Below are 19,943 nucleotides of genomic sequence, written 5' to 3' on the forward strand. Positions count from 1 at the left end.
CACTCTTTCTACGCAGGTCAGATCAGATGAACTCCGAACAGTTGGTGCGGCCTGTTCGGTATGACTGTCATTTGAAACGAAACTCGTGAGCTTGGTTAGCAGCCCACGAGGATAAGGGAAGGCGATTCATGACTTCAAGCTCGGCTCGACTGTACGATAAACCCCTCGGATTGCTCAATGTTGTGATGATACAAACAGATAAGTTTTGTTCTTGGTTAATTATTCATGTGCTGAAATTGGTAGGTTTTTTTTTTTTTTTTTTTTATGGCAATAGACATGGATAGATTTAGCATGATCTTGAACCTGTAAGATCGAGGGAAACCTAGTAGACCACCTAAAGCAGTACGTTAAATTTTTTATTTATTTATTTTCAAAGCTAACGCTCATGAGATCTTACAAGTTATAATGAATTTAAGACCTAGCTTGCTAGGTAACTATGGCATGAGGTACTGTACAAGAATCCTGAGCACATTACAACAAGAAGTTATTTATGGACAGCCCAAGAAAATATGGAAACAATGTAAAACATAAAGAAGCTAAGATGATGCATAAATGGTGCTTAATAAGTTCTGAAAACTAAGAAGCGGTGCTGATCAAATCTCAGCAATGAGTGGAAGCTCGAGAATGCTTGTAGATTGTGGATGTTCTGATCCAGCGAGTGAACTTGATCTTCTTAGCTTAACCTTCATGACAGCCCAGGTAATGTTGACAGCCCCATCTGTCACACATGAAAGTGCCCCAATAAGGAAACAGATGCCCCACTGGGGACCATTCAACCTGGCAAACCCAAAGATGTGATGTGAAATCTCAATGAATACCACCTGCAACACCACAGTCAGAACTGAGGCCACCCAAAACCATAGGTTCTGTTGGACACCCTTGACTAAATTCTTCATTTTCTGCTCACTGGCATTGAATTGGTTGGAAAGTTGGCAGAGAAGAAAGCTACTGAAGATCATGGCTTTGCTAACCTCCTCGTTGATGTTTAGAATAGCTTGCCCTTTGAACTGAAAGGCTAACAAAATGGAAACCTGATAGGAAGCTTGTATGATTATCTTCCTCCACATGGCCTTTGTGATGAAAGGTTCGGTTGGTCTGATCGGTAGCCTCTGCATCCGTTTCTGACTTGGGGGCTCAGTTAATAAAGCCAACCCACCAAGGACAGCCACTACCAGGTTCACCCAGATCATCTGAATCCCTGTCATTGGAGCATACCCGAAAAATATTGTGGTGACAGTGCTTATCACTAACCCTGAAATAGTTATGGTGACCTCAACTCGGATATACTTGTGAATGTTGCCATAAATACATCTTCCCCCCTTCAAAATCCATACCAAGAAGCCTAAATTTCCATCCACGATGATCAATTCAGAACTCCTATTGACCAACTCACTACTCCCAGTTCCAGTCACAACTCCCACGTCTGCTTCTTTGAGTGAGGGAGCATCATCTGTTCTGACTCCAACAAATGCTACTATGTGGCCTTGTTGTTTCAGACATCGCACTAGAAGGAGCTTGTCAGAAGGGAGAGAGTTTCCCATCACACGGATTTCATTGACCACATCCTTTCTCTCTTCATCGCTGAAACTTCGAAAAGTTTCCCCTCCATGTTCCAATATGCCTGGGCCACGAAGCATTCCATATTTTTTAGCTATGTCTTCTATTACTGACTCGCTGTCCTCTGAGATAAGTATGATGTTGACACCAGCATTTCTACAAGCTTCAACTGCTTCTATAGTCTCTTTCCAGATTTTGTCCTTCAGACCCAGAAGTCCTATCAATATCAAGCGATCATCCTCAGCAGTTTCATCATCTGTTGTCTTATAAGCAAGGGCAATGGTTTTTAGATGCTTGGACTGCATGCCCTTAATAATTTTCTCAAAAGCCGACCTTTTCTCTGTGTCCATGTCCACTAGTTTCCCTTCACTATTGTAGTGCCGGGAGCACATTTTCAATATCTTCGGTGCCAGTCCTTTCCAATACAGGAATTTCTTGGTTTCATTGCCTTCTTTCTCCCTCACCAACACTCCATTCCCTTCGTCACCAGGGCTCAACTCTTTCATCCCGATAATGGTGTAACTTTGCTTCAAACTCTCCATGTTAATCCCGAATTTCCGTTCACACCAGGAAATCAGTGATTCCTGATCGTTACCTGAGCTCGTGCTGATACCAATACAGAATGCATCCTTAACTTGTTCAGGTATTGCAGAGTTTTCTCTAATTACTGTCAAATCAATCCAACACTCATCAACTTCCTGTGGGTTCATTGTTAGCCAACTAGTTTTGTCAATGCAAATAGTTGTAACTAAGCCCATGGTAACACCTGTCAATTGTTCTTGCACGACAGCCTTGGTGGATGGGATCTTTTTATTCCAATAATAAATGGCCAGGCTGATAAAAAATGGCACTCCTTCTACCACCCCTACCAGGAAAGTAGTCAGGCAAGTTGTCAAGGTACTGATTTTCCCGCTCGGTTTCCAGACAATTCTCTTGATAAGTTCCATAACCTCCTTTGTCTTATGTTCTCCCTTGATTTCTGGCATGCCCGAATCCTCATTTTTCTTTCCAGCTTTAAATCGCAGGAACAACACTACCAAGATAAGAATAGAGGTTACTAGCCCAGCTATTTCTGTGTGATTGCGCACCTTGTCGAGCTGAGCTGGTAATCGCCTGCTCTTGCTGGCCTTGCTTATCATCTCACCCAATGTTGTGTTTAGTCCCATGGATGTCACCAACATCTTACCCTGCCCCTCAGTCACCTTGGAACCATAGAAGAGAAATGGATTATGTTTATTAACAATGGATGGAAAGCTGTCATCCAATTTTAAGTATTCACCAGATACAAACAAACCATCACCAGGAATAGGGCATCCCCATTCCAAGGATACTATGTCTCCAATCACAAGATCTAAGGCTGGTACTTTCATCTGTTTTCCTCCCCTTAAAACATTGACTTCCATCTCACTTTTTCTCCGTTGTCTCCGCTCTCCTAACAGGTTCTCTGGATTTTCACCCAGAAAATCACGCACTGCTGGAACGATCACAAGTATGATGACTGCTAGAATTATGAGGACTCCCTCATACCAACCAGTCCTCGGGCCCTCCTCCGTGATCCCGAAGCCAAGGGACAGCGCTGCTGATACAATGAGAAGGAAGATGGTGTGCCTATTGCTGGATTTCATAAGCAACTCCAAGAAGTTTCTTGCTGCAGGGACCGTTGTTTTGTAGATTGTATTGGTTCTGCGTCGACTTAGATCTCCAATCTCTCCAGTGATTCCATTCTCTAAATCTGTCTGAAAAGCCTCTGCAATACCTCGGACGCCACCAAATGCATGCAAGGAATCTAGGTCCCGTCCCTTTACTATATTGGCAATGTTTTCATGTTGTAGTTTGATATCGCTCGTAGCATTGCCGACCTCATCATTGTGAGTGGCATCAAGAGATACTTGATGCGTTGGTGAGATTTCTTCAATTTCAGCAACCACCAAATTCTGTAGAAAAAAAGGTTAATTAGCTCTGAAGGTATATTCTTACGATCAAGTCAGTTCTAATTTTGGTTTTGGTTGCCAAACGTAGGTGCTAGCAACTCAAACAAGTATTATGTGTTTGATAATGCTTTTAGAAACAGTAGTATAGAGATGGAACAATGGCATAACCAAGGAAAACACATACCCTGTGAGATGGAGATGACAGCAAGACTCTTGGAGAATCAAGAGTCTCCTTCTTATCGTTGTAGGCTTTGGAGAAGAAAACGTGCCCTGCTCGTAAAACCAAGATAGCAGACCGCAAAACATTCCTTGGCGCTGGAATTGCTGGCCCTAGCAGTCCTATCTCTAGAGATTCGGGGTCCATCTCCCGACTTGTTTCGCTACTACTTGTCATTTCTTTTAGCTCGATTCTTTCTTCCCAGCAGGAAAGTAAAGATTATAGTATCAAGAAGAAGAAGAAGGGATTTTTCAATACAAGCTGTGGTGTAGATGATGAAGTCAAGGGGGGTGAGTGATCAGTGTGTGTGTTTGTATAAATAGAAAGGGAGATGGAAGAAGGAAGTCAGGCTAATAAATAGGGTCGGTGATTGTGTCTGAAATAGCAAGTATGGCTGAATGAGAAGAGTGTCGACGAAGCTGCTGTGTTCAGAGGAGGAAGTTGTAGTGTAATTTACTTTCCCGGTTTCCATTTCTTTTTGGGGGCCGATGATGTGCATGAAATCAATTGGTAAAGCCTACAAGTTGTCGTTTCTACTTTGACATGTCTTCTTCTTTCCAAGTAATGACAGGGAAAGATCATGCATGCAATATTTAGGTAAGTAAAGACACCATCCCACTCGATACGTCCACTTAATTTTCACACTATGGTTTTTCTCGGTCCCTTCGTCAATGGCTATGAAACTTTCTAATATATAGTTTTATGGCTTTGAATTACTTTGATACATTCGCAGCTATTGCTGGGTATGTTGGAAGCTTCCCTGCAATTCGTAACCCCGAAATTGGATTATGTTAACATCCACGAGCAAGATTTTCTCTCTCGAAACAGAAAAAATTGAGTGCATGTTCGGCTATTACATTCCGAATGCATGGCAGACCAATTTAATACTGTTGTCTGGTTATATCTATATATATGTGACAATATTCTCGTATTAAAATTATCAATCTAATACTTCTTTTAAAACAAAAAATACTCAAAAAATCATTTTAAAATACAAATAATCGTTGCTTTCGTGGCTAGCTTTTTCATGGGTGTTATGCCATCGCTGGTGTTCCATATTTGGGCACGACTTGCTCCAAACTATAAGTATAGGTCGTTAGAATGGATAATTGTTGATTATTAGGTCATAATCACATAAACATTAGAATCTTAAATAGAAGGTTTAATTAATATAGAGTACTAAAATAAAATCATATCCTACAATTTTAAATTGAGAAATTATAGAGTGAACTAAGATCATGGACCAACTAATAAATTTATTCCAATCATTAAGTTAGAGAATTATATTTTTAATATTTAACCGTATAATCATAATTAATAATACGACAATCATAGGATGATGCAAACATATTTAATGATGTGTAAGAATATATGGGCTTGATCTATGATTTTAAATGACAAACTAAATTTACCAAATAATATATCTTTGAACTAGATTTAATTGAAGTGGTTTGGAAACAAGCAAAATTCAAAGAAATATAGGAAGGAAAAAAAACGAAAAAAGAAGAAGAGAGGCAACATTGCCATTTGTCAAGCATCCAATTCAATATATTATCTTGAAAAAATAACAATTTAATTTTTTCTATGATACATATTAAATATTTCTCAAATGTGTTTGGGTTGAAAAGGAACAAAATTATGATACTTGAGAAAAAGCATCTAATTGATAACCTTATGGATACTTTGCTAAGAAAAATTATATTATGCTTTTTATTATATTTTAACTTTAAAATATCTAGATAACGTTATTAATATAATATTTAATATAGTTAAAAGGAAATGAATAAGGTGCCTTTACAGCAAGTACCATTCAATGGATTTGTAATTGTAGGGTTTTATGGAAAACTTATAAAACCCTTTTATTATGTAATTTTTCTTTAGTCCTCTAAGTCTCTTTAGTAGCACTGATTAAAAGCCATTATCGGGTTTGTAAAACGCATTCTAGAGTTTCTCTATAGTTTTTTTCTTTTTTTATGAAAAAAGAAAAGAAAAGAAAAGATAAACTGGAAATGAAAAAATAAGGATTCTGTTTAGTTAAAACCCGGTTATCAAATTGTTAATTTAAAAAAAAAATATTCTTATCAAAATAAAATTATTTTAAATTAAAAACAAAATTGAAATCAACACTAATTTATCCTCTCAACCCCGTGATGCAGGTTTTTGATACCGGTATATAGTTTTCCCTATTGAAACACTTCTTTATATATATATATATGAGGCCAGGATTGAAACTTCCTCTATAGTTGGAAGGTATTTTTAGATTTGACCAACACTAATAGAGCAAGAACTCAATCGAAGTAAAAAAAAGGGGTGGTGGGGAAGAAATCAAGACCAGAAAATGAACACAGACATAACAGCATCGGCAAAACCAGAGTACCCAGTAATAGATCGAAACCCAGCATTCACTAAGGTTGTTGGCAATTTCAACACCCTTGATTACTGTCGTTTCATCACCCTTACTGGTGTCTCTGTCACTGTTGGCTACCTCTCAGGTACAAATTTTACATCTTTACCTCTTCTTTTAGTTCATTTATGTCGAAATTACTCATATGCAAATGGGTTTTTGTTTTTGTTTTTGTTACTAATAGGGATAAAGCCAGGGCTTAAGGGACCATCAATGGTGACAGGAGGATTGATTGGTTTAATGGGTGGTTTTATGTATGCTTACCAGAATTCTGCTGGGAGACTTATGGGGTTTTTTGCTAATGAGGGTGAGGTTGCTCGTTACCAGAAACGGGATTTTAGCAGTTAAAGATTTCAACTTTTTGATTTTTTCACGAAATTTGGTATCTGTGTAATGTTTTGAATCGCTTTGAGTGGTGACGATTAATAATAATTGGATTGGTAGGAGGACTTGTCGCATTTTGTATGTTCTGCTTTTGGTAAATTGTCGTGAAAGTTTGATTGATTGGAAGTCAATTGTGTGTTATTGGAAAAAGATTGGAAGATAAATTTTGAACCTTGATGGTTTTTGTTTGTTGATTGAGTTGAGATTTCTACGTGTTTGATGCAATTTGTTGGGGTTTTTGAGAGGGATTGGATTGCTACGTCAATTGGGTGTCTCTGAATCCTGGTTTTAGGTTCCCTATAAATAAAAGCAAAGGTCTTGACGCCATTAGAAACTTAACTGATTGATGTTTCATTATAATTAGAAGATTATGTGCTTCATTTATTGGATAAAAGCTTCTTTCTGTGTTCACTTTTGTGTGTCCTTCTGTCTGATTTCGTTGAGGTATTTGTATACATTAATGAGTTTATGTGGATTAGATTTAAAAAAATTCCTGGTAGATTTTTTTCGCTTTTTATCTATAGTGGTTTCTGTCATAGTTTGGCTAGTTGGCAGGGCAAAGAGGGTTTGCATCCCAACAGGACTGAAATTTCACATTTAGATGGGCAAGAGAAAATGGGAATTGATGCTGGATTATCTAGTGGAATTTTAGAATTGATGATGATATTATAAGTTAGTTAGCTATCTTCAATGTTGGATGGTTTGTTTGGTGCAATGCTAAAGATGTGCTAGCATTAATTTGCTGCTACTTAAATGCTTAGTCATAGACAATTTTTCTAGAAATTACAGAAATACCCTTGCTTTTTTGTTGTCTGCTTGGTTGGATAAAGCTCGACCTCGATTTTGAAATGTCGAAGTGGAAAAAACCACAAAACTTGCAGCAAGATCCTCGCCTCATTACTACATGGTTGAAATAGGAACCAGAAACTCTTTCTTTAGAGGTGATAGTAACGATAATGTGAGTTTTTGCTATCAGTTTCACCATCAAATCCGGAACAATGAACACCATTGGTGCTTCCAGTACCACTTCTCCTTGCCATCCTTGTTTTCATTGACATTGTGCTCATCATGTTCCTTCTTTTGTTCAGCTATATCAAGTGTAAATACAACTCCTTAGCCTTTGCAATTTTTTATTAGAAAATGTCTTTTCTTGTTCACTCTCCACATCATTGCCAATCTGAAATACCTTTGTTTCTTGTTGAATCTTCCCTTTGGAAAACAATGCCAGATTTTTCTTATCAACAAAAGCAGGTTGTTCTATCTATTTTGCATGCCACTTTGTGATTTCAGCTTGTTGATCTTGCTTCTCATGTTGCTGTTTAAGATTTTCTGCACCTTGTTCTAAGATTCCAGTATGCCAATAAGAATCTGTTGCTTGATCTTTTTTTTCCAACCCTAGTTGCAAACCTCGATTTTTCAAGTTCATTGCTAAGTTTGGTTTCTGTGACAACAGGATACTTGCTTAGGACAACCTTTCTCAGCCTGTCTAATGCTAGTTGCACCCTATCAAACCTGTCATTGATAGATATTTCTATTGCATCCATCGTATCATTTGTAGACTTAGGTCTTGCTTCAACTGCTTGCGTCATGGCGACAAACCTGGGATTCAATTCGTTGACAGTCACCATAGTTGAAGTAGAACACAACAAAAAGCTCCTGGGATCTTGAAGCTCAAATGCAAAACGATGCAGGACAGCCTAGGGGCTGTTCTGAATCTGACTTCTAGAGGCTGTTCTAGGGCTGTTAGAACTGTATTAGTGTTAATTTGTGAAGGAATAGGAGAAAGGATGTAGATACATTCTAGGAGTCACACCTAGAGTTCTTAAGAATCACACCTCAGTGGAGATTGAGAATTGAGGTAGGATTGGTCAAGGAATAGTGCTAGATAGATTGTAGTTAGAAAAGAAAAGAACAGTGGATGGAGATGCCAGATTTAACACCAGTCAGGAGATATAAGCCGTCTCTATATTATATAGGCATATGTTAATAGCAACTTTAGCACTGAGTTAGGGTAAGTCAAACAATAGCAGTAGAGAAATTGTGTTAACCAAAAAAACGTGGACGGACCTAATTTGGAGAATTGGATACTGAGTACAAGCAGACTATGGTGATCCTTTTCAAAATAGCCTTGTTGGTTGGTTATGTGGACTTTCCTGTTATGGTGGCTTGGCAACAAACATGAGTGTAGAATTGGCCATGTCATAGCAGAGGGGTTACAGGCGGTTATGGGGTGAGTTGGGTTCTGTAGAGGTTATTAATCTTGCATCTCATGCCTGCTCTGTGCCTCTGTCTTTCATCTACAGCGGAATCTGTTTTATGTAACTTTTGAAAACTCTTGATAAGGATTGGAAACTTTGGTTGTCTCATGTTCTGTGAGAAGGAAATTCTTGTATTGACGTCCTAGCTAAACTTGCGAAGCTTATGGTGTGTGAGTGAAGTTGATTTTCCCTCCTCCAGAGCACTTTGCTCATGGGTAATGCTTGTGGAGTCCCCTCTGTTAGATTTCTAGTTCCCTTTCTCGATTTCACTGCCCTGAAAACTAAAAATAAATACATATGGTGAATTGTATCACTAACCCTGAAACTACATGACAAGCTAATGCCCATGCTTGTCAATGAAGCCTTGAACAGTGGTATCAAGACGCCAAGCCTGATGGCAGAGACCTCTTAGCTCAGCCTTGATAAGTTAATGCTATGAAGAGTTCAAGCGGCATGCCTTAGTGGTCAGAGTCTTGCGGAGTCTTTATCTTGAGCCTCCTGTCATGTAGTCTTTCTGACCACTAAGTAACAATGGTGGTCTTACCTGCTAGTTTATCTTAATCTTTGCTTGCTGAGCTACTGGATGACAGTACGAGGTCAAGCAGAGTGGAGGGTTTGGTAGGTCGAGGTCTTTTCGCTGCTAGTTATCCTGCGAGCTGGTATCTTTGTGGATGATGGGCTCAAAAGTTGCACAATGAGCTGGATCGTGTTCCTCCTCTTCCGTCATAGTTGGGCAAACTCAAGATTTGACAACTTGCATTGCTTTTGCTTGGCTATATTAGCTGTCTCTAGCTACGCTACTGAGATGACCTTTTGGTGATAGGGAAGTTCTGCTATTGGTGGTGATAGGGAGGTTCTCACTGGTCTCTGCATCAGATTTTATCTTATGTTTTCATTATCAAGATAATAATAATAATAATAATAATAATCTGATTTTTCTAAAACATGATATAATCTGGTCAAAGTCCGTGTGTATCCAAGGAAAAAAGAAGAAGACTGGATGCAATTTCATGGAAAATGCTTGGGGAGGAAAGAGCTATGAAGAACTCTGCAACAATTCATTTAAGTCTCATTGACTCACTGTTAATTTCCAACTCACAAAACAAAACAAAAAAATTAATTTCTTTCTAGTCTTATGGTAAACGAAGCAAGTGACCTCATCCCACCAAGAAAATGTTAAAAAGCTTTACTGCCGCTTCGTCCTTCTGGCCAGAAAGGATAGATTCTTCCACCCAAATCCATGTAAAAGGAAGAGTCCAGCAAAGATTTGATGAGAGTGACCCTTAAACAATATTAAAATATTGCAATTGGGTCCTTGCCCATCGAGAAAGTGAGTTGAATCAGCTGGTTGGATGAGGACAAATTACTTTAAAAATTGAGATAATCACGCAACCAAATTTTCTATGCTACGGAGCTTTCGATGAATTTTGTTTTATTTTATTTTGAAAATTAGGGCAGTTTTTTAATTAAAAAAAGTATGCAAATTAGTACAGTTTTGGTAAAAATCAGAGATGAAAACTTCAGTATTTTAAATAAATAATTAAAATAAGTTGAGATAAATTTCAAGAAGAAGAAGAAAACGAAAGGGATGATGAAAGTTTATCAAAGTTTTGATAGTGAAATCTTTAATATTAGAAAAAAGATTGAATTAAAGAACACTAATAAAGTTTACCGATGAGTATTAAAAGGATGGTTTTACTTTGCGAATTAACCATGTTTTTCAAGGTTTTTTTAAAGGATTTAAATTACTATTTTATTCTTAATTTGTTGGATTAATATAAAAACAAAAACAAAATTAACCTCTAATAAGACGACAGGTGCCCCACTTGTCATGTAATGAAGCTTCGCCATCACACAAGCAGATCTTCCAGGCCATGGAGCTTTTGACCTGGCCTGCCCCTGCTTGACGTAGGAGATGACTCACCTGGGTCCCGTGTTGTTGACGTAGATGGTGATTGCAATGACAAGAATCATAACAACATGACGTGGAGTGCAGATTCGATTATATATATATATATATATATATATATATATTTATATTTATTAAAATCAACTCATACATATCACAACTAATTCTCAAATCTACTAGATATCTTATAAACTTAATAAATAAACAAAACATCACAAAAAATATCAAATATACACATAAAAAGTCAAACCTAAATACTAAAAAAAATCTTTCCCATAACCATGAAGCCACGAACTCAAGTCCATTTGATTATATTTCTTGAATTCCTACGTGGTCTGGATTATTTAGAATTTTAAACTACATGAAAGAAAGTTGTTCCTTCAAAATACATAAGAGCAATACCAGGAGTGCCGTTGAAAACAAAATCTATCTCGGTTGAAGTACAAACTAGTCTACTGATATTTTTTACTGTCAAATAAAAATAAATATAATTCCTTTGAATTATTTATTTTTGACATATGGTGGAGGTTGTATTATACTATCATGTATTTTTTATTTTTAACATATTTATAAATAAATGTAATAACACTTGATGGAATGCTAACAGCCCTCGATCTTGATCTGCGCGCATGTACGTGTGTGCATGAGCACACTTGATCTTCATTTATATTTATATAAATATATCTTGATTATATATTTTTAAAACAAGTTGAAATTAAACATAATTATATATAAATATATCGTGTAGGAATTGTAACTGTTCTCGTCACATTTATTTCAATGAAAAGTGATGTGATGCATGATGATGACAAAGATTGGTGAGGACCCACATTAACACCATGGTACTCACGCGCACCGTATCTTTTTAGAGTGGAGTGGAGAAGAAGGTGCTGCATGTGATTATGATGCTACCCTTTTGTATTATTATATGCCACTCAGATATATATTTCCATTTCCATTATCAATATTAATATTAATATTGTTTTTAAATAAAGGAATAAAAACCACAGTGGACTGACGTAATGATTAAAAATGCATGCTTTTTTAGGTTTAAACTTGAGATTAATATTCAAGGTTTTTATTAAATTTATTTATATGCATTGAGTTAATGTAGAGTATATATTTTTTAAAATCATTAAAAAAGAGAATTTAGTCTTGATTGTTAATGCATAAATTAAAATTAAAATATCATATCATTAAAATGATAGAAAAACATAAAAAACTATGAATAAACATGCCTGCCTCTACAATTATATATAGAATAGTAAATTTTCGAGTGAAATATATTTGAATCTCAATAATTTTATTATCTTGAATCATAAAATGTGGATATTTATCAAATTAAATACTATAAAAAAATATTTTTATGTCTGTATATAATCTATTAAAAACAAAATAGACTCGTGCCTCTCAAATTTAATATGTACTTAACTCATTATAATATTAAATATTAAAAAAGATCATGAAATTATGAAATAAAAGTTTTTTATTTGTTATTATGACAAGGTTGCTTCAAATTATATTTTGTTTTAATAATAATTTTGAATAACATTTGATTAATTAATATATATTATATTTTTACCAGGTTCTATTAAAAACTATTTTAAAAAACTTTAATTACAAAAAATATAATTTATAATTTTTTAAAAAAATTTATTTTTTAAAATTATAATCATAAAAACTACCTCCTTAAACCGACACAAAAAAGAAGGCAAATCGGAGGTTAAAGTACAAATAAATTAAAGAAGCTTGAAAAATAAAAAATAAAAAAACAAATAAACGCTTAAAATAAGTAGCTTCGAAGAATGTGAAGCCATGGTGGCCTTCCAGCTAGATGCCCCCTTTAATAGATTGCCCTTGGAATTTCAAACATTCTGCAAATACCACTACACCACCGTGTCTCCTAACGCGCCCCTGGTTTTGTTCATAACGGTGATTGCTACTGAGGACGGTGACCGTTAGAGCAGCCATCTACCATCAAAATATCAATTACTTTAATACTTTTAAGGCTGGAAAACGCGGTTTGGAACGTGTTTTTTTTTTAACAAAAAAAATTAAATTAATTTTTTAATAAAAATTAATTTTTTATATATTTTTAAATTGTTTTGATATACTAATCTTAAAAATAATTTTTAAAAAATAAAAAAATATTATTTTAATATATTTTGAATAAAAAACATTTCATATAATAATCATTACTAAAATTCTAAATGAATTCTAAATTCATTAAAAATAAGTTTGAAAATATTTTTATTAGATAGTTAATTAGCTAATAATTACTAGTGTTAATTAAGTTGATTCTATATTATAGTTAATATGAATCATTGGTGATATTTTAAATCTTATCATTAATTTTAAATTCAATAATTTAAATTAAGTAAGAAATAAAAATTAAAAAAAAATCAATTATCATCATTTTTATCATCATAATCTTGTTTATTCAATTTAAAGTCAATAATTAATTTTGAGAGAATCTCAATTCATTAATCAATTAAAACGCAATCTATCTCATTAGGATCTCTTCACTAACACTTTGCTTAATCCAGTTAATAATACACTATTACTTCTACTACGTTTTCTTCTTTTTTTTTGTTCCTTTAAAAAAGTGATTAATCAACTTAAATATTTATCAATTTTTGGGATACTCATAACATTATTAGTGCATGTTTAATATTATAATGTAAGATATTTTTTTAAAGTATTTTTTGGTTGAAAATATATAAAAATATTTTTTTTAGAATTTTTTATTTTTAATATTAACACATCAAAATCATAAAAAAATACTAAAAAAATATTGAATTAATATTTTTTTAAATAAATATATTTTTACAATGTACGAAACAGTCATAATTTCAAGACGCAACAAGCACTAGTGGACAGTAAAATAAAAGTCAACGACTTCCTCTCATAGCTTTGAATGTATTTATTTTGACCACGTTTTGCATTTAGCTGAAAACATTTATAATATATAACGTAAGAAATCATGGCCGAGTCCTTCCAAATTAATTCACATGTCAGCCTACCAGCAAGCTTTGAAGCTTCCCCTTAGCTTCTGAAGAGACTACGACATGTCCCAAGAATTCAAACATCATTCTTCATTACTTCATCTTAAGTTGGTCGTAAAATGAGGCTTTTATTACTCCAACTTTATTAGCAATTTGCTTTAGATTTATAGCATGCTGGTTCACAGATATGTTGAGAAACAAGATTTTCTTTAACATTTCGTGTGTCGTGAGAGTAGTTTGAGAGGTTTATATATATATATATATATATATATAAACCCTTCCTGTTTTATGACACAATTCAATACATAAGTTGGATGAAATGTTAATATGAATGATTTAAAAAGATATTGTTTTAATATTTTTCTTAAAAAGAACTTGAAATGACACATATTTTGATTTTTTGAAAGAAATTAAACCAAGTTTCATTCAGATTTTATGAATTAATCGAGTTTGATTAAGTTGACTTCCAACTGGGTTTTATATGAAATTAACTAGGTTCAAATTATATGAAATCAACTAAGTTTAATAAAATTAATTTTTAACTAAATTTGATATAAAACTAGATTTTATTACGTTTGAAGTTATTGAGATAATCTGCTAGATTATATATCAAGTTTTATAAATATCACTTATAGCAGCTCTATAATGTAAGCCGGCAATATTAACGTGTAGAATGTGTTGTGCACGGGAAAATATAGATCAAAATTGATAAATTTGGACGGCAGAATATATTATCACACGCTACTCGGACAAGCACCTCCATCCCGCGGTGCTTCATGTCAAGAACACTCATTTTGCAGCCCACAAAATACAAATGGAGTATCATATTTGCAGCCCTCTTGACAAGAAGATTATATGCGTGGAATAATATTATTCTTCCCTCCTTGAGCTAAGTGAAGATATGTAATCTACTACATATCTGCCTAGTTTAATCATACAACAATCACAGACAAGAGTATCATAGTATGTGCTTATCGAAGTGGGGGTGCATACCTTGAGCACAACAAGTCAACATTAATGGCAGAAATGGTTAAATGCCCACAAACTTCCCTAACTCCCATGCCAATAAATAAATAAAATAAAAAACTCACATACCTATGACAAAGAAGGTAGCATTAGCAACACCAATGAAGATTCCTAATTCAATACAATTTTTAAATCCAAGATGTAGTTATACATAATTATTTATTTTCACCCTTGACCAGATTGTATATACCAAAGTATTCAGTCTCTGAAACACGGCAGTCCATTTGAATTCTTTACTCCCCAAATGATATTAATATTCTTATTTTATATTTGATGAATATTTAAGCTATTTATTAGTTGACTTTTCGACATATTATTTATACTCTTAGCTAATATACCAGCAAAGAAATCTTTAAAATATTATCTAAATGGTAAAAAAAAAAATAACAACTTGAAGATCTTATATTCATGCTCTTATCACTAGTTTTTGTTTTAAAATAATATATTTATCTTCAATTAGTTTTTTTTAAGAATGTGAAGTAATTTAAACTTTGATTCTGATGTCAAATACAATTATCACTATTTTTTTTTTAATGACATGTCTGAATTAATTAATTATTTTTAAAAATAATCTAAACTTTGATTTTGATACAGAATACAATGATAACCTCATTAAATTACAATTTCAAGAATTATATTAAAAAACCTAAGTACGAAAATGAATATTGCAATTTTGGATTGCCACAGGCCACATATAATATGTGGTGATTGAAGGTTGTTTTTTTTTATATATATATGAAAAAAAACAAAGTTATTATTAAGCCAATTCCAATTTAAAACCTCAATCACAAGTTCGAGATATTGATGTGCGATGGTTATGTTTTTTCCTCGTAGGAAGATAGAAGTGGTTTCTCTTGGACTTCTAGAAGTCTAGTCATTCCTTCAAACACGTTTGGATGGTATTGATGTAGAAAAGTGAAACTTGAGGGGCATTCGTTGTCTAGTTCGGACCATAAATGGACCAATGGATGTCCTCATTTTTGACACGATGATTGGTGCTGTATGTTAGCTGTACAAGAAAGAACATCCACAAACTGAAAACCTGAGAAAGCTTTGGAGAGTTTAAGGTATGCGAAGTAACTCATCATCTCTTCATTAAATTTAACAATTAAGTATGATTTTCTATATGGGTTTTGTCTGAAATTGAGCCTTGCTTTTTTTCTCTGGGTGGCCTGAGTGTTTGATTGACTAAGGTTTTGGCCTGAGTTTGAGGTCCAAGCTCATGTCTCTTGGAGATTTTATGAGTTTAAGGATATAGTTTGGTGTTAGAATTCATGGAACTGAGTTTTCTTTTCTTGTTTGAATTGAAATTTAGCATCTTTACGGGGGGGATTGAAAATTTAGTTCTTGTAGTATAGCTGTACACATCCCTTTAAAGTTTTAGCTATGTGTGGGTATGAAATAATTATCATGGATTTTAGCTGTTTAAGGAGTGGAAAAGGCATGCTTTTGGATGTTGATTGCTTAATTATGCTTGAAAATTAGTGTTAGCATCGTTGAAAGATTAATCAGATTTGTTCCAGGCAGGATTTAGGCTGTTTTTTGTCACCGGAAATTTAATGGCTAATGAATTTTGCAAGTTTGATTTTTATTTTATTTTTGGTTTGTGTAACATAGATTTTATGCTTTAGCATCTGGGAATGATTTTCTTTTATTCCTTTTATTCCTTTATCTTTCTTGTTTGCATGTCGGTGTGTCCACTACAAGCACTCTTTGGCCTTTAAGTGCCTTTTCTTCCTCTTTTACCTGGTTGCTTTTGTTGCTTCCGTTGAGTGAGTTGAATTAGTACCAAAAGTAATACTGTAAATTCTAGTTGAGATAATGGAACTTGTTTTTCTGGTTGATGATATAGCTTCAGATTCTAGGGTTGGTCACTTTTAATGGTTGATGATGATCAATCATCATTATGGAATATAATTTTTCATCTTGATTTAATTATTTTTCCAACCCAGAGATGTTCTTATACATCAGTTTGCATTTTCTTTTGGATATAAATGAAGTTGCTCTATGCTTCTGCAAAACTCAATGCCTGTATTCTTGCAAGTTTACATTATTTCTACGTTGCTGCTTTTAAATTAGTCTGCAATAGTGGGTTTCAACAGCATAGTTTGATTGATATCTGAAACTGGGTTGGGGAGAACGGATTCACAAGTCCTACCTCTAAATGGTAGACCTTGTATTTGTTCTCAAATCTTGTTCAATATTTCTTCTATGGAGTTTGAACAAAAAGCTTTTTTAAAATTGATTGCTGAATTCTCCTTTTTTTTTTCTTGGGGACGAAACCTAAAGCTGAAGTTTATTTTGAAACAAAAATGTAATGTTTTCCACAGAGATGCTTCTTGAAATCTTTTCCCTTTGCTGTTTCCACCAATGAAATTACAGTCAATGATCTATCCCTTGTTATAAGCCGGCCATCAGGGTATGAGAGCAAAGCCTTGGCCTGGCTCTTTACATCCTAGAGATGCAATGACCCTTGACTACCAGCCCTGATCCAAGTCAAGACGTTTTCACCTTTTCATTTACCTGCTTATACAGGCTGCCTTGTTGCCAAGTCTATGATTTTTCTAGTGCAACATTCTACTGTTAAATTAGGCAATAAATTGTACAATAATACTAGGTTAATTTGGTCCCTTCATTATTTTCTTGGATGGTCTTTATACCTATTGTGATTATCACTTGCTCTCCCTTGACTGTTTCTTTTTCAAATAGCTTTCCCAACGCCAATTTTCATTGATTATGTATAATCTTACTGTCTGTCCTTCCTTTTAACAGATTTCGGTGATCCGTTAATGCATTGCTGAGGATAACAGAGCTATTTTTCACAGCTTAAATTTTGTGGTGACGAGTGAATTGGATCAGAGACTTGTTGGCTGCCTCACTATTTATAATTTTTTAGTGATTATAGCATGTAGCATTCTAAAAGTCGTTGCTTTGGCCAGTGAAGGTGATAATTCTAATAGAAAAGGCTAGTTATCACTTATACATTCTCTTGTCTGAGCTGAGCCAATCAGCGAGCCAGTTCTTGATGCAAACCTCTCAGAAACACCGATCAGCTGGTATCCACAGGTTTTACCACCAGCCAGTGCAAGAGATCGATCCATATGGTTTATCTCATATCCAAATTTTAAACAATATGTATTCAGATGGTGGCAGCCAAGGAGCTGCAATTTCCTTTCAGACAGATCAAGGAGAATTCTTTACCTTGGAATCATCTTCAGCAACTGCTGGTTCCATTAACTATGATTCTCCTGCTGCTAGCGTCTCATCCAACAGAAGCCCGTTTTCACCCCAGGGTTCTCATTCATGCATTTCTGATCCTCATCATTCCCCTGACACTGCATATGGATCTCCATTGAGTGGATCATCATCTGCTGATGAGGACCATATATTGAGGCAGAAATTAAGGGAGTTGGAAATTTCATTGCTTGGGCCTGAATCTGATATTACTGACAGTGGGAGTTTTTGCTTTGTGAGTGGAGGATACCAAGCAGAATCATCTGCAAGTTGGGACTGGAATCAAATGATGGAAGTGATCCCTAGGTTAGATCTTAAGCATGTGCTTCTTGCCTGCGCTGATGCAGTATCAAATGCTGATATACAAAGAGCAGCAGGTCTAATGCATGTCTTGGACCAAATGGTGTCAGTTTCTGGAGAGCCGATCCAGCGGTTGGGTGCTTATATGTTAGAAGGCCTTAGGGCTAGGTTGGAACTCTCAGGAAGTAAAATCTACAGAGCCTTGAAGTGTGAAGCACCAATTAGCTCGGATCTGATGACTTACATGGGTATTCTCTATCAGATCTGCCCATATTGGAAGTTTGCATACACATCAGCTAATGCTGTCATTCAAGAAGCCGTGGAATACGAACCCAGAATTCATATCATCGACTTCCAGATTGCACAGGGAAGTCAGTGGAGTGTTCTAATGCAGAAGCTTGCTTGTCGGCCAGGTGGGCCCCCAGTAATCCGCATAACTGGTGTTGATGATTCTCAATCTGCTCATGCTCGTGGTGGAGGACTTGATATTGTGGGTCAAAGGCTGTCAAAAGCTGCCGCGGAATGCAATGTGCCATTTGAGTTCCATGATGTTGCCATGGATGGTTGTGAGGTTCAACTGGAACATCTCAGGGTCCAACCTGGGGAAGCTGTGGTTGTGAATTTTCCTTATGTGTTGCACCACATGCCAGATGAGAGTGTGACCACTTGGAATCACAGAGATAGATTGATAAGGATGGTGAAGAGTTTGTCACCTAGGATTGTGACCCTCGTGGAGCAAGAATCCAACACCAACACCAAACCATTCTTTCCAAGGTTCATTGAGACTCTAGATTATTATACAGCTATGTTTGAATCAATTGATGTTGGTCGCCCCAAGGATGACAAGCAGAGGATTAATGCAGAGCAGCACTGTGTGGCTCGTGACATTGTCAATATGATCGCTTGTGAGGAAGCTGAGAGGGTTGAACGGCATGAACTTCTTGCAAAGTGGAGGTCTCGATTTACAATGGCAGGATTTAATCAGTACCCTTTGAGTTCTTCAGTGACTACTGCCGTTAGAGATTTGCTGAAGGAATATGACAGGAACTATAGTGTTCAGGAGAGGGACTGGGCTCTTTACCTTCGGTGGCGACATAGAGACATGGCAACTTCTTCTGCCTGGAGATGAAAACTCGGTAGTTTTAGCTCTTTAACACCTGTAAATGTAATCTTACCGTTTTTATCGCATTTAGAGAGTGATCAATAGTGATGTTACTGTTTTCACAGAAATTGGACTGTTTTTTTTTTTTTTTTGGGATTCAGTTAGTGCCGAGACAAAAACACGATACCACAAACCATTGTACATGCCCACTATGGAATGAAACAAGAATAGGTATGTGTTTTTGCAGTCTCCGAGATCAAACCATGCACTTTCTGAACATTGTTAACAACATCAATGCTGAATGTGCAAGCTATCCATTTTGAGGAGCGTTTTGTTTTTAGTGAGAGTGGAACAATGTCCAAACATGAATGGCGTTTCTTTCAAAGGACGTTTGGTGAAGATGGAAATTCCATTTCATGATTATGGTTAGTGTAGACTCCGTCATATTTCAAGGGATCTACTCGGATAATAACAGTCAATCCATCCATGAAAGAATACCCTCAGGGAAAAAAAAGTAATTTAATGTATTTTTAGTTTTTCTTATATATAATTTTGATGCATTATTATTAAAAATATAAAAAAAAACTATATTAATATATTTTAATTAAAATTATTT

At 35.2% G+C, this 19,943-nt stretch overlaps 3 protein-coding genes and 1 long non-coding RNA gene across 4 annotated transcripts in view; 3 read left to right on the forward strand and 1 right to left on the reverse strand.

Annotated features, from left to right (window-relative positions):
* The window catches only part of LOC105136506 (calcium-transporting ATPase 12, plasma membrane-type-like), a 13,931-nt gene extending 11,590 nt beyond the window's left edge, over positions 1-2,341 (reverse strand). The window contains exon 1 of the mRNA XM_011041884.1: positions 1,622-2,341. Coding sequence (XP_011040186.1) covers positions 1,622-2,315 — 694 coding nt within the window. The 5' untranslated portion in view covers positions 2,316-2,341. The remainder of the gene's footprint in view (positions 1-1,621) is intronic.
* An 841-nt stretch (positions 2,342-3,182) lies between these two features.
* On the forward strand, positions 3,183-4,239 carry LOC105136504 (uncharacterized). Its single transcript, XR_844357.1, has 2 exons — positions 3,183-3,457; positions 3,577-4,239. It is a non-coding gene; the product is annotated as an uncharacterized LOC105136504 (long non-coding RNA).
* Positions 4,240-5,961: 1,722 nt separating this feature from the next.
* Positions 5,962-6,619, forward strand: LOC105136507 (NADH-ubiquinone oxidoreductase 20.9 kDa subunit-like). The gene is made up of 2 exons (XM_011041886.1): positions 5,962-6,197; positions 6,294-6,619. The coding sequence occupies exons 1-2, from the start codon at positions 6,044-6,046 to the stop codon at positions 6,455-6,457; spliced, it is 318 nt and encodes a 105-aa protein (XP_011040188.1). The 5' UTR covers positions 5,962-6,043; the 3' UTR covers positions 6,458-6,619.
* Positions 6,620-15,653: 9,034 nt separating this feature from the next.
* LOC105136508 (scarecrow-like protein 13) lies at positions 15,654-19,567 on the forward strand. Its single transcript, XM_011041887.1, has 2 exons — positions 15,654-15,758; positions 17,464-19,567. The coding sequence occupies exon 2, from the start codon at positions 17,717-17,719 to the stop codon at positions 19,352-19,354; it is 1,638 nt and encodes a 545-aa protein (XP_011040189.1). The 5' UTR covers positions 15,654-15,758; positions 17,464-17,716; the 3' UTR covers positions 19,355-19,567.
* The last annotated feature ends 376 nt before the right edge of the window (positions 19,568-19,943 follow it).

This window comes from Populus euphratica, unplaced genomic scaffold, assembly GCF_000495115.2.
Source record: "Populus euphratica unplaced genomic scaffold, PopEup_1.0 scaffold142.1, whole genome shotgun sequence".
NCBI lineage: Eukaryota > Viridiplantae > Streptophyta > Magnoliopsida > Malpighiales > Salicaceae > Populus > Populus euphratica.